The sequence below is a fragment of the Leucoraja erinacea genome, chromosome 6 (genome assembly GCF_028641065.1).
Source record: "Leucoraja erinacea ecotype New England chromosome 6, Leri_hhj_1, whole genome shotgun sequence".
Lineage (NCBI taxonomy): Eukaryota > Metazoa > Chordata > Chondrichthyes > Rajiformes > Rajidae > Leucoraja > Leucoraja erinaceus.
In genome coordinates, this window is record NC_073382.1 from 50,260,661 (window position 1) to 50,286,308 (window position 25,648).

The 25,648-nt window shown below is 43.6% G+C and overlaps 1 protein-coding gene across 1 annotated transcript in view; it reads right to left on the reverse strand.

Moving 5' to 3' along the window:
• Positions 1 to 25,648, reverse strand: part of zmym2 (zinc finger, MYM-type 2) — a 122,984-nt gene that overhangs the window by 39,394 nt on the left and 57,942 nt on the right. Inside the window, exons 8-14 of the mRNA XM_055636992.1 lie at positions 24,655 to 24,805; positions 16,507 to 16,619; positions 14,361 to 14,474; positions 11,999 to 12,149; positions 9,367 to 9,539; positions 8,181 to 8,346; positions 6,013 to 6,053 (exon numbers count right to left, since the gene is read on the reverse strand). Coding sequence (XP_055492967.1) covers positions 6,013 to 6,053; positions 8,181 to 8,346; positions 9,367 to 9,539; positions 11,999 to 12,149; positions 14,361 to 14,474; positions 16,507 to 16,619; positions 24,655 to 24,805 — 909 coding nt within the window. The remainder of the gene's footprint in view (positions 1 to 6,012; positions 6,054 to 8,180; positions 8,347 to 9,366; positions 9,540 to 11,998; positions 12,150 to 14,360; positions 14,475 to 16,506; positions 16,620 to 24,654; positions 24,806 to 25,648) is intronic.

Genomic DNA, 25,648 nt, shown 5'->3' on the forward strand with positions numbered 1-25,648 from the left:
CTTGAGCAGCAGATGCAATAGATGAGGTTGGAGGAGGTGCAGGTGAACCTCTGCTGCACCTGGAAAGACTGCTTGGGTCCTTGAATGGAGTAAAGGGGGGAGGTAAAGCGACAAAAGTAGCATTTCCTGCCATTGCAAGGGAAAGTGCCCGGAGAGCAGGTGGGAAGAGATGAATTGACCAGGGAATTACGGAGGGAGCGGTCTCTGCGGAAAGCAGACAAGGGAGGAGATGGGAAGATGTGGCAAGTGGTGGGATCACGTTGGAGGTGGCGAAAATGTCGGAGGATTATTTGTTGTATGTGACGGCTGGTAGGGTGGAAGGTGAGGACAAGGGGGACTGTGCCCTTGTTACGAGTGGGGAGATGGGTAGTGAGAGCAAAGTCACGAGGTATAGAAGAGACCCTGGTGAGAGCCTCATCTATAGTAGAAGAGGGGAACCCCCGGTCCCTGAAGAATGAGGACATCTCCGATGCCCTGGTGTGGAACACCTCATCCTGGGTGCAGAGGCGGCGTAGACGTAGGAATTGGGAGTAGGGGATGGAGTCCGTACAGGAAGCAGGGTGGGAAGAAGTGTAGTCCAGATAGCCATGGGAGTCAGTGGGTTTATAGTGGATGTCGGTCAGTAGTCTATCACCGGCGATGGAGATAGTGAGGTCAAGAAATGGTAGGGAAATGTCGGAAATGGTCGAGGTGTATTTGAGTGCCGGTTGGAAGTTAGTGGTGAAATGGATGAAGTCAGTGAGATGTGTGTGGGTGCAGGAGGTAGCACCAATGCAATCGTCGATGTAGCTGTTAAACACAATGTTAGCTGTTAATGAAAACTGAAGAATTTGATTAAAGCATCGTTTTTTTTAAAATCGCGTTTTTTTAAATGTAAATGAGATTTGGGATCCCATTGTGACGTCATTGTAACATGGCTGATGGGCAGGGCAAGTGGGAAAGTGGTTTGAAAAGTGTTTTTTGTAATGTTTAAAATGTCAATAATTTGTAAAATATAACATCAATCCGAACCAAACTTGTTTCATTTACATCCCAGGACAACAGTGAGTAAGGTGGGCCAAATATTGTAGCGCTATTGTGTAACGTTTTGGTGGGGTTTTGGGATATCACATCCACGCACGCATACAAACAAACAAGATGAGAGTTTTAGTAATATATATAGATAATACTTTATGGAGAAATGACATTGCTCGAATTTTTGGGGCTACTGCTTTTTCATTTCTGTATGTAAGAAACCAATAAAGTAGTTTCAATGTTTTTCAAAAGAACTTCCTAGCAAAAGGATTTAAGTATAGGAGCAGGGAGGTTCTACTGCAGTTGTACAGGGTCTTGATGAGACCACACCTGGAGTATTGTGTACAGTTTTGGTCTCCTAATCTGAGGAAAGACGTTCTTGCCAAAGAGGGAGTGCAGAGAAGGTTCACCAGACTGATTCCTGGGATGTCAGGACTTTCATATGAAGAAAGACTGGATAGACTCGGTTTGTACTCGCTAGAATTTAGAAGATTGAGGGGGGATCTTATAGAAACTTACAAAATTCTTAAGGGGTTGGACAGGCTAGATGCAGGAAGATTGTTTCCGATGTTGGGGAAGTCCAGAACAAGGGGTCACAGTTTAAGGATAAGGGGGAAATCTTTTAGGACCGAGATGAGGAAAACATTTTTCACACAGAGAGTGGTGAATCTCTGGAATTCTCTGCCACAGAAGGTAGTTGAGGCCAGTTCGTTGGCTATATTTAAGGGGGAGTTAGATGTGGCCCTTGTGGCTAAAGGGATCAGGGGGTATGGAGAGAAGGCAGGTACAGGATACTGAGTTGGATGATCAGCCATGATCATATTGAATGGCTGTGCAGGCTCGAAGGACCGAATGGCCTACTCCTGCACCTATTTTCTATGTTTCTAACTGCCAGAGGAATGGAATTAAACTGTAGCTCAATCCTGAATCAGGAAAGGGATTATGCTGTTTAGTCCCAAGAACAAATCATTCACCTGGCCTGAAAGATTCAAGGAATATTTCAGGATGGATTCTTTATCTGTTATTTGTGATGAAGACAAAGCAAAAGCATTTCACTACACCTAGGTGTATGTGACTAATAAAGAAACCTTTGAACCTTTGAACCAAAATAAAAAATGAATTTCCCTCCCAAACAAAAGTACTATTCTATTTGCTGAACTTAAAACTTCCCATATTATAATGCTAACTCATCCACAATGGACATTGAATGCTTCACAGATTTGATTACATACAATATTTGGGCAAATAACAAAATCCTGGCTTTTATATTATAACACAATTTCTGTGAGCATTAATTTATGTGACACAATAAATTACAAACACTAAGCTACCCGGACAAAAGGCCCATGAATTGCAAAAAAAGGGGGTGTCACTTAGTTTAATTGCAGCCACTAGAAACATAGAAAAAAACAAGTGCAGGAGTAGGCCATTCAGCCCTTCGAGCCGGCACCGCCATTCAATATGATCATGGTTGGTCATCTAAAATTAGTACCCCGTTCCTGCTTTTTCCCCCATATCCCTTGATTCCTTTAGCCCCAAGAGCTAAATCTAACTATCTCTTGAAAGCATCCAGTGAATTGGCCTCCACTACCTTCTGTGGCAGAGAATTCCACAGATTCACAACTCTCTGGGCTAAGAAGTTTTTCCTCATCTCAGTCCTAAATAGCCTACCCCTTATTCTTAAACAGTGACACCTGGTTCTGGACTCCCCCAACATCAGAAACATTTTTCCTGCATCTAGCCTGTCCAATCCTTTAAGAATTTTATGTTTCTATAAGATCCCCTCTCATCCTAAATTCCAGTGAATACCAGCCCAACTGACCCATTCTTTCATCATATGTCAATCCCGTCACTCCCTCAATAGCAATAATGTCCTTCCTCAAATTAGGAGACCAAAATTGCACACAATACTCCAGGTGTGGTCTCACCAGGGCCCTGTACAACTGCAGAAGGACCTCCTTGCTCCTAAACTCAAATCCTCTCGCAATGAAGGCCAACATGCCATTAGCTTTCTTCACTGCCTGCTGTACCTGTATGCTTACTTTCAGTGACTGATGTATAAGCACACCCAGGTCTCGTTGCACCTCCCATTTTGCTAATCTGACCATTCAGATAATAATCTGCCTTCCTTTTCTTGCCATCAAAGTGGATAACCTCACACAAAAAAAAGAAACTCAGGATCAATTCTTGAATTATGATTTAAGTAATAGCTGGAATCGGCCAAACAGCCACTGTAGTAGTGTTCAAGAACACTGTTGTTGATCCTGTGCCTCCAGACCGTTTCCCCATATTCTCAGATTTTCCTAATGTCCAAAACCATAACGATCACACCCTAGACATAATGCCAGAGTACCTACAGCTTGTTGACGTAGAGAATTCTGAAGATTTTCAACCATCTACGTAATGGAACTTCTCTTCATTTCACGTGTAAATTTGTGATTCCTCTTGAAAATACTATTCAACTCTCCAGTTAGAGAATAACAGCCTCTTGGAATCTACTCTGTAAAAAAACTCTCTAGGTTATACTAATGTTCTAAATAACTAGTTTTCATTTCACCTCCTTCTAATTCACTGGATTATTTTGGAATGCATTACTTCACCTGGTTTTTACTATTAAAACCAGATATGTAGTTAACATAAATAATCAGAGGAAATGGATGTAAATGTTTCTTATTGTAGCTACGTTTCAGCAGAGCTCCAGGTTTTAAGCATTTTGTTCTTCTCAGCATATTCTTTCAAACGGTACACATTACATTTAGAGTTTACTTAAAAATTCATTTAGGACAATGAGAGGACATTCACTTCAGAATTAAGGGACCAGAAGTTTAGGGGTAGTATGAGGGAGAAGATGGTGATAAAACCAGAGAGTGGTGAGCTGATGCGATCCCAGTGTGTTGAAGGAAGGTTCAAGTGCATTTAAAATAAATTGGATACGCATATGGAGGAGAAGGGAATGGAGGGTATGGTACGAGTGCAGGCAAGTGGACAAGGGGTTTGGAAAAATTTGTTCTGCTGCCGACTTGTAACTCCGAGATGGCCTGGAAATTGCTGTAATTGTTATATGTTTTATATGATTTCACTGGCAAGACCAGAATTTACAGGCCCTTTGGATTTCTTGAGAAGATTTTGATGAAAATATTCTTGAGCTGATGCGATCAGTAAGTTTACAGAACTTCAAGAAAATTGTAATGAGTTTTGGTTAAAGGATACAGCAAATATATCCCATTCACGCAAGTACACAATTTCAAACATCTGCTGCCGACAAGAGAAATGGGTGGATGAAATTCAATCAGAGTCATACAACACGTGAATGGATTTATAAATGATTAATGAAAATATAGCCGGTTGACAGCAGTTTACAGATATAAGAAATTGTAGGAGTTTGGGGGGATACAGCAATCATATTGAGTTGCAAAGCCATGCATCATATGAATGGCGGTGCAGGCTCGAAGGGCCAGTTAATGTCAAGCCTAACAGCAGTGATGTACCTAGGGATCTGGGGGTCCAAGTCCTTAGCTTCCTGAAAGGAGCATCAAAGGTAGAGTGATAAAGAAGGTGTATGGTATGCTTGCCTTCATCAGGTGGGACATTGAGCATAACGATCAGGAAGTCAAGTTGCAGCTTTATAAAAATTTGTTTTGACCGCATTTGGAGCAGTGTGTGCCATTCTGGTTGCTCCATTACAGGATGGATTTGGAGGCATTGGTGAGGGTGAAGAAGAGTTTTATCTAGATCAGGGGGCTCCAAACTATGGCCCACGGGCCACATCCGGCCCGCAGCAAGCTCAGCGCAGGATGGAGCGTGTCTCAATTAGGCGTCGAGTCGGGGAGCACGGCGGCACGGAACTGCTCCGTGCCGCCGTGTTGTTACCGGGTAGGTCCCTCGAATTGTCAGAGCCAAGCCATCATAGGGTGCCTTGAAGAAGGGTGCAATGGGAGGGGTTATTCGGCGGCGGCCAGAATGGGTCGGCGGCGCGTTATAACATGCGAATGTTCCTCTGCCTTCTATCTCTCTGCCCTCTCTCCCATCTCTCCCCACTCTACCCTCTCTCTGTGTCTGTGTGTCCTCTCTACCCTCTCTCTCTCCGCCCCCTCTCTCTCTGCCCCCCCTCCCTCTCTCTGGCCCCTCTCGCTCTCTCTCTGCCATCTCTCTCTCTCTCTCTCTCTCTCTCCCTCTCTCTCACTGTCTCTCTCTCTCTCCCTCTACCTCTCACTGTCGCTCTCTGCCCTCTCTTTCTCTACCAGCGAGCCCTGCATATTTACACCATCCTACACACACTAGGGACAATTTTTTTACATTTACCAAGCCAATTTACCTACAAACCTATACGGAGAAAACCCACACGGTCACGGGGAGAACGTAAAACTCTGACAAGACAGGACCCGTGGTCGGGATCGAACCCGAGTCAACAGCGCTGCAAGCACTCTAAGGCAGCAACTCTACCTTGCCGCCCTGATAGAGGTTTATAAATTATTTGATGCATAGTTAGGGTAGACCATCAGAATCCCCCCAACCCCAGGTGGAAATGTTAAGTACTAGAGGGCATTGCTTTAAGATCAGAGGGGGCAAGTTTAAAGGATATACGCGGGGCAACCTTTTTGCAGTGAGTAATGGGCGCCTGGAACGTGCTGCAGGGATGGTGATGGGCGCAGACACTACAGTGGTGTTTAAGAGACTTTAGGTTTGATACATGAACATGCAGGGATATGGATCACATGCAGACAGAGTTTAGTTTAATTTGGCATCATATTTGGCATAGACATCATGGGCTGAAGGGCTGTTCCTGTGCTGCAGTTTTTTATTCCATAAATGTCTTTCAGACCTAATTGATAAATTAATGTAGTAAGATACATATAAATGATTGCATTTTGTTAAATTATGAATATAATTCTAAATCACAAAATAAAACGTTGGGAGGGCTGGAGGCATTCTTGTGAAAAAATTTAGTTCAAGAACAATGACAGTTATTGAAAATGTATTAACTTGCAGAATACTTACTCTGACTTTAAAAACCTGGGTCTGAACATTTTGATCTGAAACTGAAAAAATGCAAAACTTTAAGCACACACAATTGTACACTGAACAAAATATTTGAAATAATTGTGGGCAAATCAATGATTTTAATCTGAAATACAAGCAAAAAAAATCTTTACACCCAACAATCTGGTGAGCAGAATCAATAAACATCAAATATTTTTGGAGTAGCAATGGCCCAAATTCAAACCCTGTCTACTACAGTAAACTAATATCACTCATTGCTGCAACATGAATAATAAAGTTGGATTTAGTGCCCTAGTCTTAGAAATGGTGGGGGATGGAGGGAGACTGCCATCCACAGGTCAGACTCTTCATTGTTTGCTGAGATGACTAATTGAAGTAATAACAAATGAAAACCTGCTGAGCAAAAATGTGTTCATTATAATGTTCCTATGAGCAAAAGGCCTGCCATTTATGTGTTTGAGAGTCAACACTTTGAGAATAGAATATGGAAAGATTGATGTAAAAACTATTTTAAAAAGTTAGAAATTAAAAATAGTGAAATGCAGATGAAAAGATGCTGTAGTTGACCATTAATTTAACTCAACAATTATAGGAATGTACAATCATGAAATCTACTTACAAAAGTGTAACTCTGATGTCTGATATTAATTTAATAGAAACCTAGAAAATAGGTGCAGGAGTAGGCCATTCGGCCCTTCGAGCCAGCACCGCCATTCAATATGATCATGGCTGATCATCCAAAATCAGTACCACGTTCCTGCTTTCCCCCCATATCTCTTGATTCCGTTAGCCCGAAGAGCTAAATCTAACTCTCTCTTGAAAACATCCAGTGAATTGGCCTCCACTGCCTTCTGTGGCAGAGAATTCCACAGATTCACAACCCTCTGAGTGAAAACGTTTTCCCTCATCTCAGTCCTAAATGGCCTCCCCTTATTCTTAAACAGTGACCCCCTGGTTCTGGACCTCCCCAACATAGGGACCTTTTTTCCTGCCTCTAGCCTGTCCAACCCCTTAAGAATTTTATGTTTCTAGATATGATTTCAAGGAGGGAGGGGGAGAGAAAGAAAGAGAAAAATATAAGAGCTTGTGTGAAATAAAGAAGCGGTTTTGCAGATATGATTTATTATTGAGTGTCTTGGGAGAGGATTTATTTGCTTTAATTCAGTGCTGCATAATATAATGTTATAGTGTTAGTGCTTAACTTACCAGAAAACTATAAGAACAGATTATTTAAAAAAAACTATGGGCAGAGAACACACATGTATCACATATGTATCACATGTTCAATTATATATTTCTGATAAATTGTCATCTGCACTGGTTTTCTGGCAAAAATAAAATGAAAGTCAAAGACGAGGAATTGTATTTATCTGCAGTGACTGGAGCAGCTAGAATGTTTCTCCTGTAATGGCTTCTGATATTCAAAGTGTTGAACAAATTTATAAGGAGCTTAAGAGCTCCACACAGTATTTTAACACAACTGGGAATAGGGCAAGATGGGGATGACTTTAAAAAAAATATAGCTTCAGTGAATCGTTATGATGTGGGCTAAAGGGGCGTGAATACAGATTTAGTAACTTTGAAAGGGAAATGGAATATATACTTGAACATTTTCCAGGATGGTGGGGATGTAGTTGATTGGAGAGGTTTTTCTAGTGCCATCACTTACACAATGAATCAAAGGGGATCCTGTGATGTACAACTCCGTGCACCTTCTTGTAAAATAAACTTATACTCAAGCTGTAGTGGGTGACATTAGTAAACAGAAGCATCAAAACAATTGACCATTGCTCACTCTGTCAACAGAATTGCCAAGTAGGCAAACGTATTAGCCATCAAAACAGTTTTAATATCTGGAGTAAATATGATTAAATGAGAACAATTATTTGAGAATGAAGATAAATTCTGGATTATATGACCTTTAATACATTACAGGTTACATGGAAATAGCCGACGCTAAACAGTCATACAGGTCAGGTTACGGAAAAGTGAGAATAAAACTTTTCCCATACTGTGGACTATCTGGAAACCGGTAAATCAGGACTGCTCATTTCTCAATGAATGTCCTAAATTCTGCTCTTTAGTCAACTGGCAGAAATATTCAACCATAATATGCGTAAATATCTCTAAGTACAGTATATTTTTTCTGGTCATGAAGCACCTACCCACATTCATGTTCTCGGGACCTTTTTGTGTAAACATGTTAGGTTCATTCTGCTGACTATAAAACTGAAGAAGGCATTGCTGATTACAAAAATGCTTAATTTCTCCTCGCCACTGAACTGTTTCACTCAGCTCTCTTTGATCTTTACAGCAGTCACATCTTGCAGCCTAAAGTGAAGAAAATTCAGTTACTTCAAGTAAAAACTTTCTACAATACAACTTACGATAAAAGATCAGAGCATAGATTTATAAAAACCTTATATGCTGAGAATTAAATAAATACACGTTAGGCCAAATTCATTTGTATGTTAGGAATGGAAGTGAAGTGTATAAAATCATGAGAGGAATAAATCAGTAGATGCACAAAATCTCTTGCCCAGAGTGAGGGAATCGAGCACCAGAGGACATAGATTCAAGGTGAAGGGGAAAATATTTAATAGGAATCTGACCTGTAACTTTTTCATGCAAAGGATAGTGGGTGTATGGAACAAGCTGCCAGAGAAGGTAGCTGAGACTAGGACTATCCCAACATTTAAGACACAGTTAGACAGGTACAAGGATAGGACAAGTTTGGAGGGATATGGACCAAACGCCGGCAGGTGGGACTAGAGTAGCTGGGACATGTTGGCCGGTTTGGGCAAGTTGGGCCAAAAGGCTTGTTTCCATACTGTATCACTCTATGACTTTCTCTGAAAATGTACAACTTGCAATGTTTTAAACAATTTAATAGAATTTCATATTAGTTCATCTATGTCAAGCTACACAACTGTACAAGAAAAGGGAGAAAGAAAATGGTACATTTGGAAGTGCGTAAGATTTCATAATTAATATGAACATTTAAAAGCTTTAATTTACTGAAATTATTCTACCACATAAGAAAAAAATTAAAACAGAATGAACACTAACAAATAACAAAGGTTAATTTACATTCCATTATGATTTTTTTTGTCAAACATCTAATAAATAGTTATCAATTATTTTACATAATTACAGCAAAATGAAAACATCCGAAAGGTCATCATCTACAATTTTTCCTTCATATACCCTCCCTTGGCCGCACAACTCTCTTTGTTTCCTAGGAATAGATCTGATCTCAAAGAAAGGAACTATTTGCAATTTATTTTGGGATTTGAACTGTCTGCAATAATGGAAGGTAAAAAAAACAGAAATACGATAAATGACACTAACCTTAAAGTACCAATCTATAAACCTCTTGCAGCAGTCATCACTACAGAAATCTCGTGCTTTTCCATCAATTTCTTTAGCTGCAACTCGCTTACACATCTGGGAGCAATAACTGCAGGTAACACAGCGCAGACCCAAACGTTTTGTGAAATCATGCTTGTATAGAAGCTTGCAGCCTGAAAACAGACAGGTTTTTAAAAAACTGGAGAATGCATTATTTAAAAAAAACCTTAAGTTAAAATGCATTATTTATTTCAGCCCTGGTACATAAGAAAGAGGAGCAGTAAAGGCCAAATAGCTCTGCCAATAAAATGAGATCATGGCTGAATTGATCTCATCTTTAATTTTATCTTCATTTTCTTGCCCATTAACAAGCCTCTGTAGAAGAGATTTCTAATGATTCATTAACCTTACAGAAATTCATCCTCAAGTCAATCGTCAATGAAAGACCCCTTTCCTGAAACTATGCCCCCAAGCATGGGCGGAAATCCCGGATGGGACACGTCCCTCCCATGTTTTGAGAGACGGGGGCAATCCCCCCCATGTTTTGTAATCCGGATTTTGAAATCCAGTGAAAAGAATTCTATATTAAAATCTCCGCTTTCCGCGAGTCACTGTTAAGCGCTTGTTAAATGTCTCTATTAACGTCGTATTAACACGATGTGTCACCAATTGTGTTTTGACCTTCAAGTATTACTGAAGATCTTCACGGATAATTTCTTAAAGCTGTCTGATGCGGGTACAATTACCATTTGAACTAATTGGATGTATTGGTGGATGGGAAAGTTTCAACGGGTATCGGATTTAAATGGGTTAGGTCATTAAGGGCTACGGTCAAACGGGTTTCCTGGCTGGTTTGCAGGTAAGTCCCTCATTCACGGTCACTCACATTATTTAGTATGTTTTTCCCATCTCTCTCTCTCTCTCTCTCTCTCTCTCCCCCCCACCCCCCCCCCCCCCTCCAAGGTTGGTTCTTCTGTTTGCCTTTAGTTGTTTCAGTTTTATTTATTTAAGTGTTATTTATCACATTGTAGCTTTTGAAAGATTCAAGCGGGTATCAGAAGCTTTCTAAAGGCTGAATCAGCCCATTCGCGGGGCCTTTCATTGCCCGGTGCAACTTAAAATTGGCTGCAGAATCTTCCATCGCCCCAATGTCAGGCAGTCAAACTGCTGCATTGAGGCGATCGAGGCTCCCGATGTTGAAGCCCATCGGCCGATTTTAAGCCATGCAGTGCGATGAAAGGCCCCGCAAACGGGCCGATTCAAGCCCCACGATTTGGGGCGGACGAAGCTGTGTTGCTGGAGTTCAGAGTCGGTCACCAACCAGGTCAGCTCCCGATGTTACCGTCCACAGGGCCCACGGCTGAAGCCTCCAAAGCCTTGTGTGTGTGTGCGCGAGGCCACCAAGAAATTGTGCGCCCCCGCCATGTTTTAATAGTGATTTCCGCCCCTGAAAGTACTGCACTCTCTCACACAGAAACACCTGAATCATCTTGTCAAGCCCCTTCACACCATGTATCTTTAAAAATAATCAACTCTCTAGTTTCTAAGCACCCGAGAATATAGAGCTTAACAACTCAAACGTTCCTCATCCCTGGAATCTACTATGGTTGCTCTGCCCATGAAGAAAATTAAGCTTTTTTTCATTAAGAGATGAAAACTGTAAGCCGTATTCCCAATGTGCTCCAGTCAAAATCCTATTTACCCATATTGCCCTTTTGTTTGTGCCCCCTATTATGTTTTTAACTCCAACAAAAAAAAAAAAGCATTCACACTGGGAAAATCTGTATTTCGATCAAAAGACGGTGGGTGCTGAGTTAATTGGATTTTCAGCATTTATAAATTTTCGGAAAATGGAATTGAGATTTCAGTTAGCCATGACTTGAGTTAGCCAAAAGTCCTAGGTTGACTCCGGTGCTGTACTAAACAAAGATTGCAGTGGTATTGTCTTTCAATGAGAGAATTAAACCAAGTCCCCAGATGCTCTCTCATATGGATGTAAACTATCCCGCATTTGCAAGAAGATTTGGAGTCCTACGTAATATCATTCAGTATAATTCTCGGGAATTAAAGCACTAATGGAATTAGCACTAAAATAAGTAATTTTAACTTTATACATATTATCGAAAGCACTGATAACCAGGCGTAATTTCTTGCCCTCCCTTCCGCTAATTTGGGAACCCAGCCGAAACCCAACCCTCCCCATTGCAGTATGTTGGGAAGTTGGTGTAAATCCTGTAATAAATCAATCATAGCACCATGAGAAGGGGATGGGCCAGAGTGCACTGTAGCTGATATGGTGAGCATGTGCTATTGTCGGTGGCCGGCAGTACTTGATCTGTGCGCTGACAGACCTCCCGAATCCTACAGTCTCCTTCATCACCACCTGTTTAATGTGATGGAAGCTTCTGTTTCCCCCTCTCAGAATATTGAGAGTTTTTAAGCATTTGGACTGGAGAACAAATGCCATAACCATTCAAAAGGGTAGCAGTAAGCCGGGGCCAGCGTACTAAAAAGCAGACTTGTTCATTACCACGTTCTTTGCGCCAATTAGATGCCCTTTTTCTTTATTACAGCAATCATTTTCAATCATAAAAATTTAACGCCAGCTACATAGCAATTTAATGAAACATACCTTCACTACAGAATGTTTTCTTTACTCCTGAGAACTTCACAGTTTCATATATAGTTTTCTCTTCCTGACAGTATTCACAGTATGACACTACACAATGCAGCTTCTTATAGTCCTCACAGCACATTTTGCTGCAGAACTGAAAAACGTTATTCTGAAGAAAAAAAGTAAATTACTACAGAATCTTTGTTTTCACTGACTAAACTAATCAAATTAACCAAGTGCACTTTTGAAATCCTGCAGATCCAAATGCAACATAAGTTCTTCAAATACTTCTGAAACAAGAATTCTTAAACCAGATAAGAATAACATTCCTAGGTATATATTTTTATAGTTATAGGTCAATGCCCCAAGCTTCAATTGGACTATTGTATTTAATTTTGGTAACCATATTAAAGGAAAAAATGCAAAGGCATTGAAAAGGATCCAACAGAGGTTTATGAGAACGGTTCCTGGGAGATGCACTACCAATACAAGGAACATTTAGAAATGTTGGGTTCTTTGAAGAGAATACTGAAGAGAGATGTGATAAAAGTATACAACGTGATGATGAGTTAGATTCTGTTCCCTTTGCTGGAGGGGGTTCAGGATGAGAGGTTGTAGGTGTAAAATACAGAGAAAGAGAATCAAGAATGACACAAGGTAAACTGCTTTACATAGTGCGTGACTAGTGAATATTCAAGAATATGGAAGGAATGATTAATAATTTGGACGAGGGAATTGAATGCAACATCTCCAAGTTTGCGGATGAAACTGGGGGGCAGTGTTAGCTGTGAGGAGGATGCTAGGAGGCTGCAAGATGACTTGGATAACATTTATCCACAGTATAATGTGGATAAATGTGAGGTTATCCACTTTGGTGGCAAAAACAGGAAAGTAGACTATTACCTGAATGGTGGCCGATTAGGAAAAGGGGAGATGCAACGAGACCTGGGTGTCATGGTACACCAGTCATTGAAAGTAGGCATGCAGGTGCAGCAGGCAGTGAAGAAAGCGAATGGTATGTTAGCATTCACAGCAACAGGATTTGAGTATAGGAGCAGGAAGGTTCTACTGCAGTTGTACAGGGTCTTGGTGAGACCACACCTGTAGTATTGTGTACAGTTTTGGTCTCCTAATCTGAGGAAGGACATTCTTGCCATAGAGGGAGTACAGAGAAGGTCACCAGACTGATTCCTGGGATGTCAGGACTTTCATATGAAGAAAGACTGGATAGACTCAGCTTGTACTCGCTAGAATTTAGAAGATTGAGGGGGATCTTATAGAAACTTACAAAATTCTTAAGGGGTTGGACAGGCTAGATGCAGGAAGATTGTTCCCGATGTTGGGGAAGTCCAGAACAAGGGGTCACAGTTTAAGGATAAAGGGGAAATCTTTTAGGACTGAGATGAGAAAAACATTTTTTACACAGAGAGTGGTGAATCTCTGGAATTCTCTGCCACAGAATGTAGTTGAGGCCAGTTCATTGGCTATATTTAAGAGGGAGTTAGATGTGGCCCTTGTGTCTAAAGGGATCAGGGGGTATGGAGAGAAAGCAGGTACAGGATACTGAGTTGGATGATCAGCCATGATCATATTGAATGGCGGTGCAGGCTTGAAGGGCCGAATGGCCTACTCCTGCACCTATTTTCTATGTTTCTATGAATGGCGGGGATTGGAATGCTCCACCTCCAGTTTAAATTCCATTAGAAATATTTTGGAGGACCAAGAAACCAAGAACCAAGAATGCTTCTCGGGGACATGATGGACCAAATGGTTTATTTCTCTGGATATACCATAGGATTTTGTGATAAACAAAGTAAATACAGTGGAATGTACCTGATTTCTTTAAATTGATATATACTATAATCCTTTGCATTATCAATGTTTTTTTTATATTATCCACAGAGGTGGTTTTCTCTATTACCACAGACAATCAAGCTTTCTGCACTTTGAAAAAGATTGGCATTTTTTTAAATAAAATTTATGTGGGAAGTTGGGCAATGCTCCATGATGGATGCACCCTATGAATAAGGTCAGATTTCCTGAATTTATTGCATATGACATTTTCATTCAAAGAATTTAATGCAGTCAACCTAAATTTCAATTTTGGCACTAACCCACTTGTTCCCAAGATCTCTCCCTTATTATCTACTCTCTACTTCTGAAATGTGTTGAATCCTCCTCCCTAAATATGCTTTTACTGCCTCTCACCCTAAATCATCCTCCCTAGCCTTACATGAAATATCTTGTACATCATAAAAACTAAATTATTTTATATATTTTGTAGGTTGTAAAATTATAAAGGACTGAGCCAGTTATAATCAGCTTCTATTTACAACATTTGAGTTATTTGTAACTGCATTAACATTTATATTAATCTTACCTCCCATTCCAATAGTTCTGGCTTAGCACTGAATCCATTTTTGCAGTAGATACATTTCAGATGGACATCACTTGTTACGACCTGACCATTTGTAGCTGTCTCTGCACTGTAGGACTAAAATATAATCATGATAAATTTTGTGCTAATATTTATAATTCCTTCCCAACATATCCACATGCTTTAATCTGAAAAGCTCATGACTTTGACTAATATTAAGCAGCTGATCCATATTCAAAATTGCTGCAATGTCTGGTTGATGTTCAAACCTATTACAGGTTCACAATATAAATACTTTTAAGATAAATAAAAAAGTCTATAGCTACAGTTATAAAATTAACATGTTGGAAAATGACCAATGTCCGAAGGTGGACCTACATTTTTGAAACAATTCACAAAATGTCAGAATTTATTTCATATAATATCTTCACTGAGGATCCTTTGTTTAAAGGATTCACCAAAGATCTGGAAAAAAAACATGCCATGTCTCAGTGCTTTTTAAAAAAAAATTTTTAGGCCTGTGAAGTGTTGTTAACGTCTCCAAATAAAATGATTAAAGCACTGAAGCTTTTTCCCCCCAGATCTTTGTTTGGTGGATCTTTTAAACAAAATCACCCAAAGCTGCTGGGCTTGTATACACTGGAATTTAGAAGGACGAGAGGATATCTTATTCAAACATATAAGATTATTAAGGGTTTGGACACACTGGAGACAGGAAACATGTTCCTGATGTTGGGGGAGTCCAAAACCGGGGCCACAGTTTAAGAATAAGGGGTAAGCCATTTAGAACGGAGATGAGGAAACACTTTTTCACAGTCGCGAGTCTGTGGAATTCTCTGCCTCAGAGGGCAGTGGAGGCCGGTTCTCTGGATACGTTCAAGAGAGAGCTAGATAGGGTTCTTAAAGATAGCAGAGTTAGGGGATAGGGGGAGAAGGCAGGAACGGGGTACTGATTGTGTATGATCAGCCATGATCACATTGAATGGCGGTGCTGGCTCGAAGGGCCGAATGACCTACTCCTGAAATCCCACTTCTGAAATGCCAACCTATGCACGTAATTTATACTTAGTTAACTATCCCAGACATATTTACTACATATATGTCATACATTCTTTCTTAAGAAACTTACGTCAATGTACCTATGAGATTTAATTTGCTTTTTAAATATTAGGCTTTTTGCACTAATATTAGGCTTTTTAATTAATTTTTTTTTTTTTGCTTATTATGTTATCCCTGAGTACTGTGTTTTCAGGACTGTTATGTTGCTGTAAGAATTGCATTGTTTTGCTGTTGGTACAGATGACAATTAAACACTTTTGGCTCTTAATTTGCCAGGAGCGTCCTGAACTTTATTTAAATCTATAGAATTGAAAACCAACTCAAAAGATTTTGAAATGGTCCCAATGAGTCAGAATGTATAATAATAATAATAATAATAATGCATTTTATTTGCTGGAGCCTTTCTGGACACCCAAGGACACCTTACAGGACATAAAATCACAATACATTTATCAATATTAAAATCAAGTTGATTAAAAACAAAAAACAAAAAATACACAAAACATTTTAAGTCATTAAAATCAGGGTGAACATGGTGGAAGTTATGTCGGGTATGCTAATCTAAACAGGTGTGTTTTGAGTTGTGATTTGAATTGATCGATAGTGTCCAGGTGACGGATGGGAGGTGGGAGAGTGTTCCAGAGATGTGGGGCAGAGCAGCCTGGCACCCATGGTGCTGAGTCTAAATGTGGGGACATTTAAAATTGCAGCTGAGGAGGAACGAAGTGACCGGGAAGGAGTGTATGGTAGCAGCAGGTCAGAGAGGTATTGGGGAGCAAGGTGGTGTAGGGCTTTGAAGGTCAGCAGTAAAATCTTATAGTTAATCCGGTGGTGCACAGGGAACCAGTGGAGCTGAGTGAGGATGGGTGTGATGTGGTCCGATGATCTGGTGCGGGTGATGATCTGGGCTGCAGAGTTCTGAATGCATTGGAGGCGATGAAGAAGTTTATTGGAGGTGCAAGTGAGGAGGGCGTTGCAGTAATCGATGCGGGATGTGACCAGAGCGTGGATGAGGACTTTTGTATCTATAATATGACATTCAGAATAAAATGTGTGTCATTTATCAATAAAGAGAACAAATCATAGAAACCTGAAATTTAGCAACACAGCTGGAGCTGCAGAAGTTGTGCAGTTTTCCATCAGGCATTGTGGCTTGGTATTGAGGTAAAGCACTTCTTTTACAAAAGGGACAAGATCCCATACCTAAAATAAGAAATTAACTAGTGAAATTTCAACGTATAACATGATACTCTCACAATGTATTCATAAAATCATAAATAGAAGAGTGAGAAATGATACTTAATATGCAGAAGTATGAAGTAACGCACGTGAAAAGGCAAGATTTTTTTAATGTGTTGGTGTTCAGACGAACCTGTGTGTCCTTGTACATGAATCACTGAAAATGAACATGCAAGTTCTGTAGGCAATTTGGAAGGCAGATTTTTATTGCAAGGAGATCTGAGTACCAAAATAGAGATATCTTGCTCCCATTACACAGAGCCCTGGTGAGATGTATCTGAAATGTTGTGTGCAGTTCTGAACTCTCTAACTTAATAATTAGAAATGAGAGAATGTAACAAAAGTTCACCAGATTGATTCCTGGAATGGTGGATTTGCTATATGGCAAACACATTTGTAACACTGCTCTACCTGTTGTCTGGTAAGGTCTGCCTGGGTAGCATGTAAAACAAAGTTTTTGCTGTACTTCTGTACTCAGATCAATATAAATTAATATCAATTGTGTGGTATTGCGGGGAGTTCTGGTCGTTCCATTACAAGAAGGATGTGAAGCCTTTGGAGAGGGTGCAAAAAAGGTTTACCAAAATTAAGGAGTACTAGACCAAGTGCAGACCCGTTGGGTCTGCTCCCCCAACGCAGCCGTTCCCTACCCGTAGCCCCCACGGGAGACGTGGTCCTCCAACTCAAGCCGTTCCCGAACATAAGATTCCAGCACTCAGCAGTGCGGCTGTTTTTAAATGGCGTCTTTGAGGCGAGAGGCGGGCGCCAGCAGCCGTTATGGTCGCTGGCCAGCAGGAGGCGACAAAATGAGTGAGTGGGGGGGGGGGGGGGGGGGAGAAGGATTTTATTAAAAATGTGTACATAAACACGACAAAATTTAATGAGGAGTGGATACTTGGAATGAAAAGTGAAATCTCTACCGAAATGGAAAAAATCTGGGCGTTTGTGGGTCTGGTGTTGGCGTAGCAACGAATCAAAGGCTGGCACCCACAAGTCAAGGAGAAACACACACACACACACACACAGTTTTAATATTATATTGATAAATTAGCAACAAGGAGAAGTTGGGCAGACTTGGATTATTATCCTTGGAGCCCTGGAAGTTAAGTGGCCTGATAGAAAAATATGAAGTTATGAGAGGCATAGTTAGGATAGGCAGTCAGAACCTTTTTTCACAGCGTGGAAATGCCAAAGACTAGAGGGCATAGCTTAAATGTGAGGGGAGAAAATTTTAAAGACTAGGTGACGCCAGTCAAGTAACCCGTTGCAACGCCAGTTAAGTAGATCAAAATGGCGATCTGAAAATGGCGCCAGGCCCGGCAACCCTCCCCCAAATGCGCAGAAGTGACTGCCGCATTGAAGCTCGTCCCGTTCAGAGTAGTAAGTTAATTAAAGTTTTAAAGTGAATTACTTTGTAAAATCGAACAAAACTTGATACTGCACAACGCAGGCGAAAGGTGAGTAAGGCACCCCTAAAATTGTTGCGCTATCGTGTACCGTTTTGGCTGTATTTCGAGAACATACATACATACAAGATGAGACTTTTAGTTAAGCCCGGACCCGTTGGGTTCCGTTCCCCCAACACAATATTCCACCAAACTGCGCAGGACCCGCACTGCCCAGGCGTGAATGTCGCGTTCAAAGTTGTCCCGTTGATGGCAGAAATTAAGTTAAAGTTAATAAAGTGAATAGAGGACCCGTGGGGGCGTTTGTAAAATAGAAGGAAACTTACCCCAGGAGCCATTGGGTCCCCGTTGTGAGTGAGGCCAGGCAAGTACACGCAAAAAAAAAGAAAAGCCGATCTGAAAAACAGCAAAGGCCCTAACTGCACAGGCACGGCTGCCGGGATCCCGTTGTGACACCGGAGACCCCTGTTGTGCACGACAATACTCCCCCAACTGCGCAGGCGCGGCCAGCAGGTGGGAGCGCGACTGCCAGGTTAATTAAAGTTTAAAATGTCAATAACTTTTAAAATATAACATCAATCTGAACAAAACTTTCTACTGCACACCACAGGCCAATGGTGAACAAGGTGGGACAAAAAATGTAGCGCTATCATGTACCATTTTGGTGGAGTTTCGGGAACAAATATATATAGATACAAACAAACAAACAAGATGAGTTTTAGTAAAATATACTAGACCGTGGGACCCGTTCCCCCAACGTAATATTACACCACTCACCCGTTCCCCCAACGCAACCTGTTCCAACGCAATATTCCACCACTCACCCATAGCCCCCCAACTGCGCAGGCACGGCCCATTTCCCCTCATCGCCCAACACACCCTCCCCCATCTCTTCACCCTCCCTCTTCTCTCCCCTATCCTCCTCCCCTCTCCCTCCTTCTCCTTACCCCTACCCTGACTCCCTACCTCCCTCACTCCATAGCCCCTCTCCCACCCTATCCCCTTTCTCTACATCTATGTCCTTGCTCCCCCACTCCTCAACTCTCCCCTATCTCACGTCCCCACTCAGCACAATGATCCGATGACATTTCTCCTCGTCCCCTTCCCCATGCCCTACCTCACCTTTCCCTCCCTCTCCTTTCCCCTACCCACAGTCTGCGCTCCAAAGAGCCAATCAATCATCCGGAAGGGGAGGGGGGGGCGGTGGCTCTCACCTCCCCCCTATCCCCCCCCCCCCCCCCCACCCCCAAAAATCTCGATTTTTTTTCGTAAATGAAACCTCTCTCCAAGAATCTGATTAAAACGGATTTTAAAAATAAATCTCGCTCCCTCTCTACCCCCCTTGAGGTGGAAGCTGCTGATCCCATTGTGATGTCATTGTGAGCTGGAAGACTGTTCATGGGCAGGTCATGTAAATGAGATCCCATTGTGATGTCATAGCTCTAACTGCCACTGCTGAATCTTTCTCAAACTGGATTTTGTAAAGCTAAAATGTTAATAACTTGTAAAATATCACATCAACTTGTTGAAAACACGCCACGGGACAATTGTGAGTAAGGCGGTGCAAAAATTGTAGTGGGAGGTCTGGTCCCCCAACGCAACGCGTTCCCCCAACGCAATATTCCACCACTCACCCGTTCCCCCAACGCAATATTCCACCACTCGCCCATAGCCCCTCATCCAAAAAAATCAAATTCCTCTTCCCCTTCCTCCCCCAGCACTCCCTCCCCCTCCAGTTCAGCCTCACTCTGCCCCCTCCCCCTCCAGTTCAGCCTCACTCTGCCCCCTCCCCCTCCTGTTCAGCCTCACTCTGCCAGGATTAAGTGTTCTGAAGAAGGGTTTCGGCCCGAAACGTTGCCTATTTCCTTCGCTTCATAGATGCTGCTGCACCCGCTGAGTTTCTCCAGCTTTTTTGTGTACCTAAGTGTTCTATGATTGTCTCTAACATTGTTGCAAATGAGATCCCATTGTGAAGTCATAGCTGTAACTGCCAGCAACTGGCACAGCACAAAGTTATTGGCATCAAAGTGGGATTTTGTAAAGCTAAAAATGTTAATAACGTAAGATATACCATCAATCTGAACGATACTTGTTGAAAACACACCACAAGACAATTGTGAGTAAGGTGACGGGAGAGAGGGGGGAAAGGGGGAGAGAGGGGGGTGATGGTGGGGATTGGAGGTGGGGGCAGTGGGGGGAGAAGGGGGAAGTCTGAAGATGGAAGTGGAGGGCAGGGGAGGGGGAGGAGGGGAGATGAAGAGGGGGCAGATGGGGGAAGGGGGTAGAGAGAAAGGCGGGGGGAGAGAGAGGAAGGAGAGAAGGGGGGAGTGGGGCAGAGTAGGGGGAGGGAGATGGGGGGGAGGGGAAAGGTGGAGGGAGGGCAGAGGGGGTAGAGAGAGGAGTAGGAGAGAGGGGGGGGGGAGAGGGGCAAAGGGAGAGGGGAGGGGAGGTGGCGGGGGGGAGTGGGGGAAAGGACTGAGGGGGGAGGGGTGGGGGGGCAGAGGTGGAGCGAGAGGGGGGAGAATGGGGTTTAGGGGAGGGGTGGAAGGTGGAGTGGAGAGGGAGTGGGGGGAGGGGAGGGGGTGACGGGAGAGAGGGGGGTGATGGTGGGGATTGGAGGAGGGGGCAGTGGGGGGGAGAAGGGGGAAGTCTGAAGAAGGGTTTCGGCGCGAAACGTCGCCTATTTCCTTCGCTCCGTAGATGCTGCTGCACCCGCTGAGTTTCTCCAGCATTTTTGTGTACCTTCGATCTTCCAGCATCTGCAGTTCCTTCTTGAACACATCATCAGAGGTGAGGGCTGGTTCTTGAATGCAATAATCACTCGCCCTCTCGCTGCAAGAAGACGGCGTGTTTTTTTTGCAAAGTCCTTGCGAGCGACTGGCAGCAGGACGGAGGGGGTGGGGGAGGCTCCCGGCTGCAGGATTCAGGCTCCGAGTAGGGGGGGGGGGGGGGGGGGGGGGGAGGAGTGGTCAGGAGAAAGAGGGGGGGGGGAAGAGGAGGAGCAGGGGGGGAGAGGAGGAAGGAGGGAGCAGGGGAGAGGAGAAGGGGGAGAAGAGAGAAGGGAGGATGGGGAGAGGAGAAGGGGGGGAGTAGGAGGAGGGGGGAGTGGAGGAAGCGAGCGGGCGGCGGGGCACGCGTCAACCAAACGACATCAGCAGCCTCAATCGAGACGCCGGGGGTGAGGAGAAGGGCCGAACGCTCCCGTAGGCGGCTCCCGACCGCAGGTTGCAGACACACACTAAAGGGCCTGTACCACCAGCATGCGATTGCATGCGTCTAGCGCGACCAAACGTGGTCGCTTGAGCCATACGGCCTCGTGGGGCCGGTCCCATTTCGATCGCCGGAGGCGTATGGAGTTGTGCGGGGCTGGTCCCGACATCGCGCGGGGCCCCGAAAAGCTGACACTGTCCAAAAATCCAGCGCGACAACGGCCTATCGGCCCGCAGCCGCATTGAGTCCGTACACAGCGCCTCGACGGGCGCACGCAGCGTCTCGACGTCATACGCAGCGTCTCGACGGCGTACGCCTAGCGCGTGGCGTTGCGCGATGATGTCACCGCCCGACATGCCGTTGCGTGATGGCGTAACCACCCGACGTCCAAATTCAGTCGGCCCACCTCCTGCCCAGCTGATTGGTGAGTATGATGTCGGGACCAGCCCCACACAACTCCAGACGGCTCCGCGGTTGGAAGTGGGACCGGCCCCGCGAGGCTGTATGCCTCAAGCCACGTTTGGTCGCGCTAGCCGCATGCTGGTGGGACAGGCCCTTAACCAACTTCTCACACACACACTAACCACCCCTCACACACACTAATCACCCCAACGCAATATTCCACCACTCACCCATAGCCCCCAACTGCGCAGGAGTGCCTGACGTTTTTAAAGTTTAAAATGGCAATAACTTGTAAAATATAAGATCAATGAGAACGCCTCACTCTCCCTCTTCAGTCCCCTATTCCCTTCCTCCATTATCCTCCCTTCCCCCACCAACCCTCCTGTTTCCACCCCTCATCCCCCCTCCTCCATTACTTCGCCATCCCTCTTCCTACCCCTATCCTCCTCCATTCTCCCTCACGCCACAGCACTCCCTCCTCCTCTTCACCCTCTCTCTGTCTCTCTCTCTCCCTGTCTCTTTGGCTCTCCTTCTCTGTCTCTGTGACAGGCCCAATGCCACGAGCTCCCTTAGCGTGTGTGCTCCCTCCCCTCCATGGGTGGGTTCTGGTGTGGATCGACAGTGCTGCAGGGATAGGTTACTGTGGAAGCTTGAAAAAGCAGGGCAGGCAGCAAGAGTCAAAGATTCAACCACCTTCCCCCAGCCTTACACTCCCAAAGAGATCCTCACCATTGAGATTATCCCCGCAGCTACAAAATTGAAATTAAGGCACAGACATGATGGCAATAAACAGCAGAAGGACTGGTGCTCTCTCCAATACTGTCGTAAAGCGGGGAGGGGGAGTGAGAGTCCGAGGCCCGCTCCTCTCTCTAAGCGGGGCCAGAACTGCGCCGCCCCCCATATCTCGCTCCAGCTTTAGCGCCTAGGTCAAATGCCACATGCCGGGTAGACTTTTGCAGGCCCTCCCCCTCCCCAGTGACGGACAACGGACACGGGCAATCAGTGTGGCGATGGTGCAGGAATGGGCGTCACCGTCCTGGCCATGGCGATGACTGACAGGAGAGGAGACCAATCTGCGTGTGGATGAATGACAGGAGAGGAGACCAATCTGCGCATGCGTGCTTTTTAAGATTTTTAAACCTTAATAAATTTTAAAATATACCATCGATCGGAACAAAAATTGTTGCTCTCGCAGCACAGGAGAATGGTGAGTAAGGTGGCGAAAATCGTAGCGCTATCGTGTACCGTTTGTGCGCAAACCGAAAGACAACAAGACCAGAGTTTTAGTTATCTGCGGCCACTTAGTTATCTAGTTATATGCAGACCTCCATCCTCACTTCGGCCACTTTCCCCCCTCTCCTTCCCTACCCCTTCCTCTCCATCAATCCCCCCATTCTCCCTCACCTCTCCAGGATCTTTCCCCTCTCCTCATCCCATCCCTCCCTCTCCTTTCCCCTACCCTCAGTCACTCCCTCCATAAAAAGCAGCATCTGCAGTCCATTCCTCCACAGGTCATTCATTGTTAGCTGTAGTTTAGATCCCATTGACTTGACGATTGGACCAGTTTTCATCGTGTATGTGTATGTGTGTGTGTTACTCAAACTCGACTCTCCCTCCATTCCTCTGCCCACTCCGGCTCAGCCACCGATCGGCCCGTCCCCATCCTGCCCGACCACCCGCTGCTGCCGCTTGGCCGTCCCCGCCCTGCCCGCCCACTGCTGCTGCTCGGCCCATCCCCACACTGCCCACGCGCCTGCCAGCTTGCTGCCACCGCCGGGCCAGGCTATGCGGGGGGGGAATGGAGTCAGTGTTCGTCACGGTGGGCACCACGAGCTTCGACGAGCTGGTGGAGAGATCTCCTCCAAGAGGGCGAGTTACCGCGGTGGAGACAGGCAGTGGAGACAGGCGGTCACCTGGGGGGGATGGGTAGACGGGACTGCCATTGCCGCAGACGGCGGGCGAGGAAGAGGGGTGAGGGAGAGAGAGAGATGGGACCAGGATCTCCACTGAACCCACCCCCCCCGTCGCCGGTGGTGGGGGAGACGGTAGACAATGGTGGAGGGGAGAGAAGAGTTTGTGAATGAGGCAGGAGAGGCTGCGGTGCAAAAAGGGCATCATGTTCAGCACAGATATTATGGGCTGAAGGGCTTGCTCCTGAGCTGTATTGTGCTATGCTCTGCACATTTTATTCAGTTCGAAGACTTTACCTGTCTGCTTATTCGGTCAATTATTTTACTTTTCTTCAATGTTTTCCATTATTTTTAAAAGTTTTGTTTTCATTATCATTTTGCTAGGCAATTTAAGCTTTAAAAATTAGTTCCATCAATTTTAAGCCCTTTAAATTACTTACAGCTTTGACAGAAGACTAACCTACCCCCAACTTTGTCTGCTGTCAAATCTTGTCAAGCATTCTGGTAATGGGACCTCAACAGTATGCTGCCTGATTTGAGGACATGAAGGGCCATCAAGATGGACCCACTGCATCTTATGCCGGTAAACATAGATGACCAGCTGGGTTCAGGAAGATCCAGTACACTGTTCTATGCAGATGTATTGTGTAACATAATAAACATGATTATTGCAAATAATTGTTCTGAATATAGTTCTAAAACATTTGATTATAAATCATTTTTAATACTATGCAGCTTTGAAAAAAACTTTTTTAGTACAATTTTTCAGGATTCAGTGGCAGTACAAATGAAGGCATAAGTTGTACATTTCACCAGAAATGCTGCAGACAAGATATGACATCCTCATTTACACTTAAAAGATTAAGATAGATAGCACACATTAAATAAACTCATTAATCTATTTTTATCATTTCACTGTAGCTGACAGTTGTGGCAAGACACATTTTACAAAACTGGGGCTGATTTAAACTTCAGAAGAAAAAAGGCTCTATAGCCTTAATAACATGAAAATGTTATATGACGATGAATAGAATAGGAAAATGATGAAGAAATAGCTAATCTTAATTTTACCTGTTGGTTTTGGGCACCTTGTTTTATGCATGGACATGCATGCAACTGAACAATATGCTTCAATATTCCCACCGGATTCTACACTCTGAGTCATATCAAAGCTTCTACATGGAGTTCTGCATGCTGTGCAGGGAATTATTTTGCTGTTTTTCTAAAATCAAGATATAAACATTTAGGTTTTTCTGGCACAATAAAATATACAAGCCCAAAAAAGTGTAGTTTTCAATCAGTTTTAATTTTCTATTTTTACTATTTACTTACCAAAATTACACAAAGAGAATAACTTAGATGTCAATTGCCAAACAGTTAATTAAGTATTTCTAACCACCAGGAATGAAAATATAGTTTAACAAAAAATATCAATAGCAATTCAATATGGTGGTTCAGTCACCTGATAGTGGGAGCCTGAGCTACAACGGTCAGGAAACATATGGAATCTTTCAGCAGAATCTAGAACTATATGTCTCTGTTTAAAAATAAATTGCCGTCCATTTAAGACAAGAAACAAGGTGATCCTGTTTTCTCTCAGTGCGATTTACGTCTTTGGAATTCTTCCCAAAGGACAGCGCAGTGGCTCAGCTAACAGAGCCACTGCCTCACAGTGACTTGGGTTCAATCTTGAACCAAACTTGCATGCTCTCTCTGTGAGTAGATGGATTTCCTTCCCAAAAGGCTTGTGGTGTAGACTAAATAGTCAATGTAAATTGCCCCCAGTGTACACAGTGCCCTCCATAATGTTTGGGACAAAGACCCATCATTTATTTATTTGCCTCTGTACTCCACAATATGAGATTTGTAATAGAAAAAAATCACATGTGGTTAAAGTGCACATTGTCAGATTTCATTAAAAGATATTTTTTACATTTTGGTTTCACCATGTAGAAATTACAGCTGTGTTTATACATGGACCCCCCATTTCAGGACATCATAATGTTTGGAACACATGGCTCCACGGGTGTTTGTAATTGCTCAGGTTTGTTTAAATGCCTCCTGA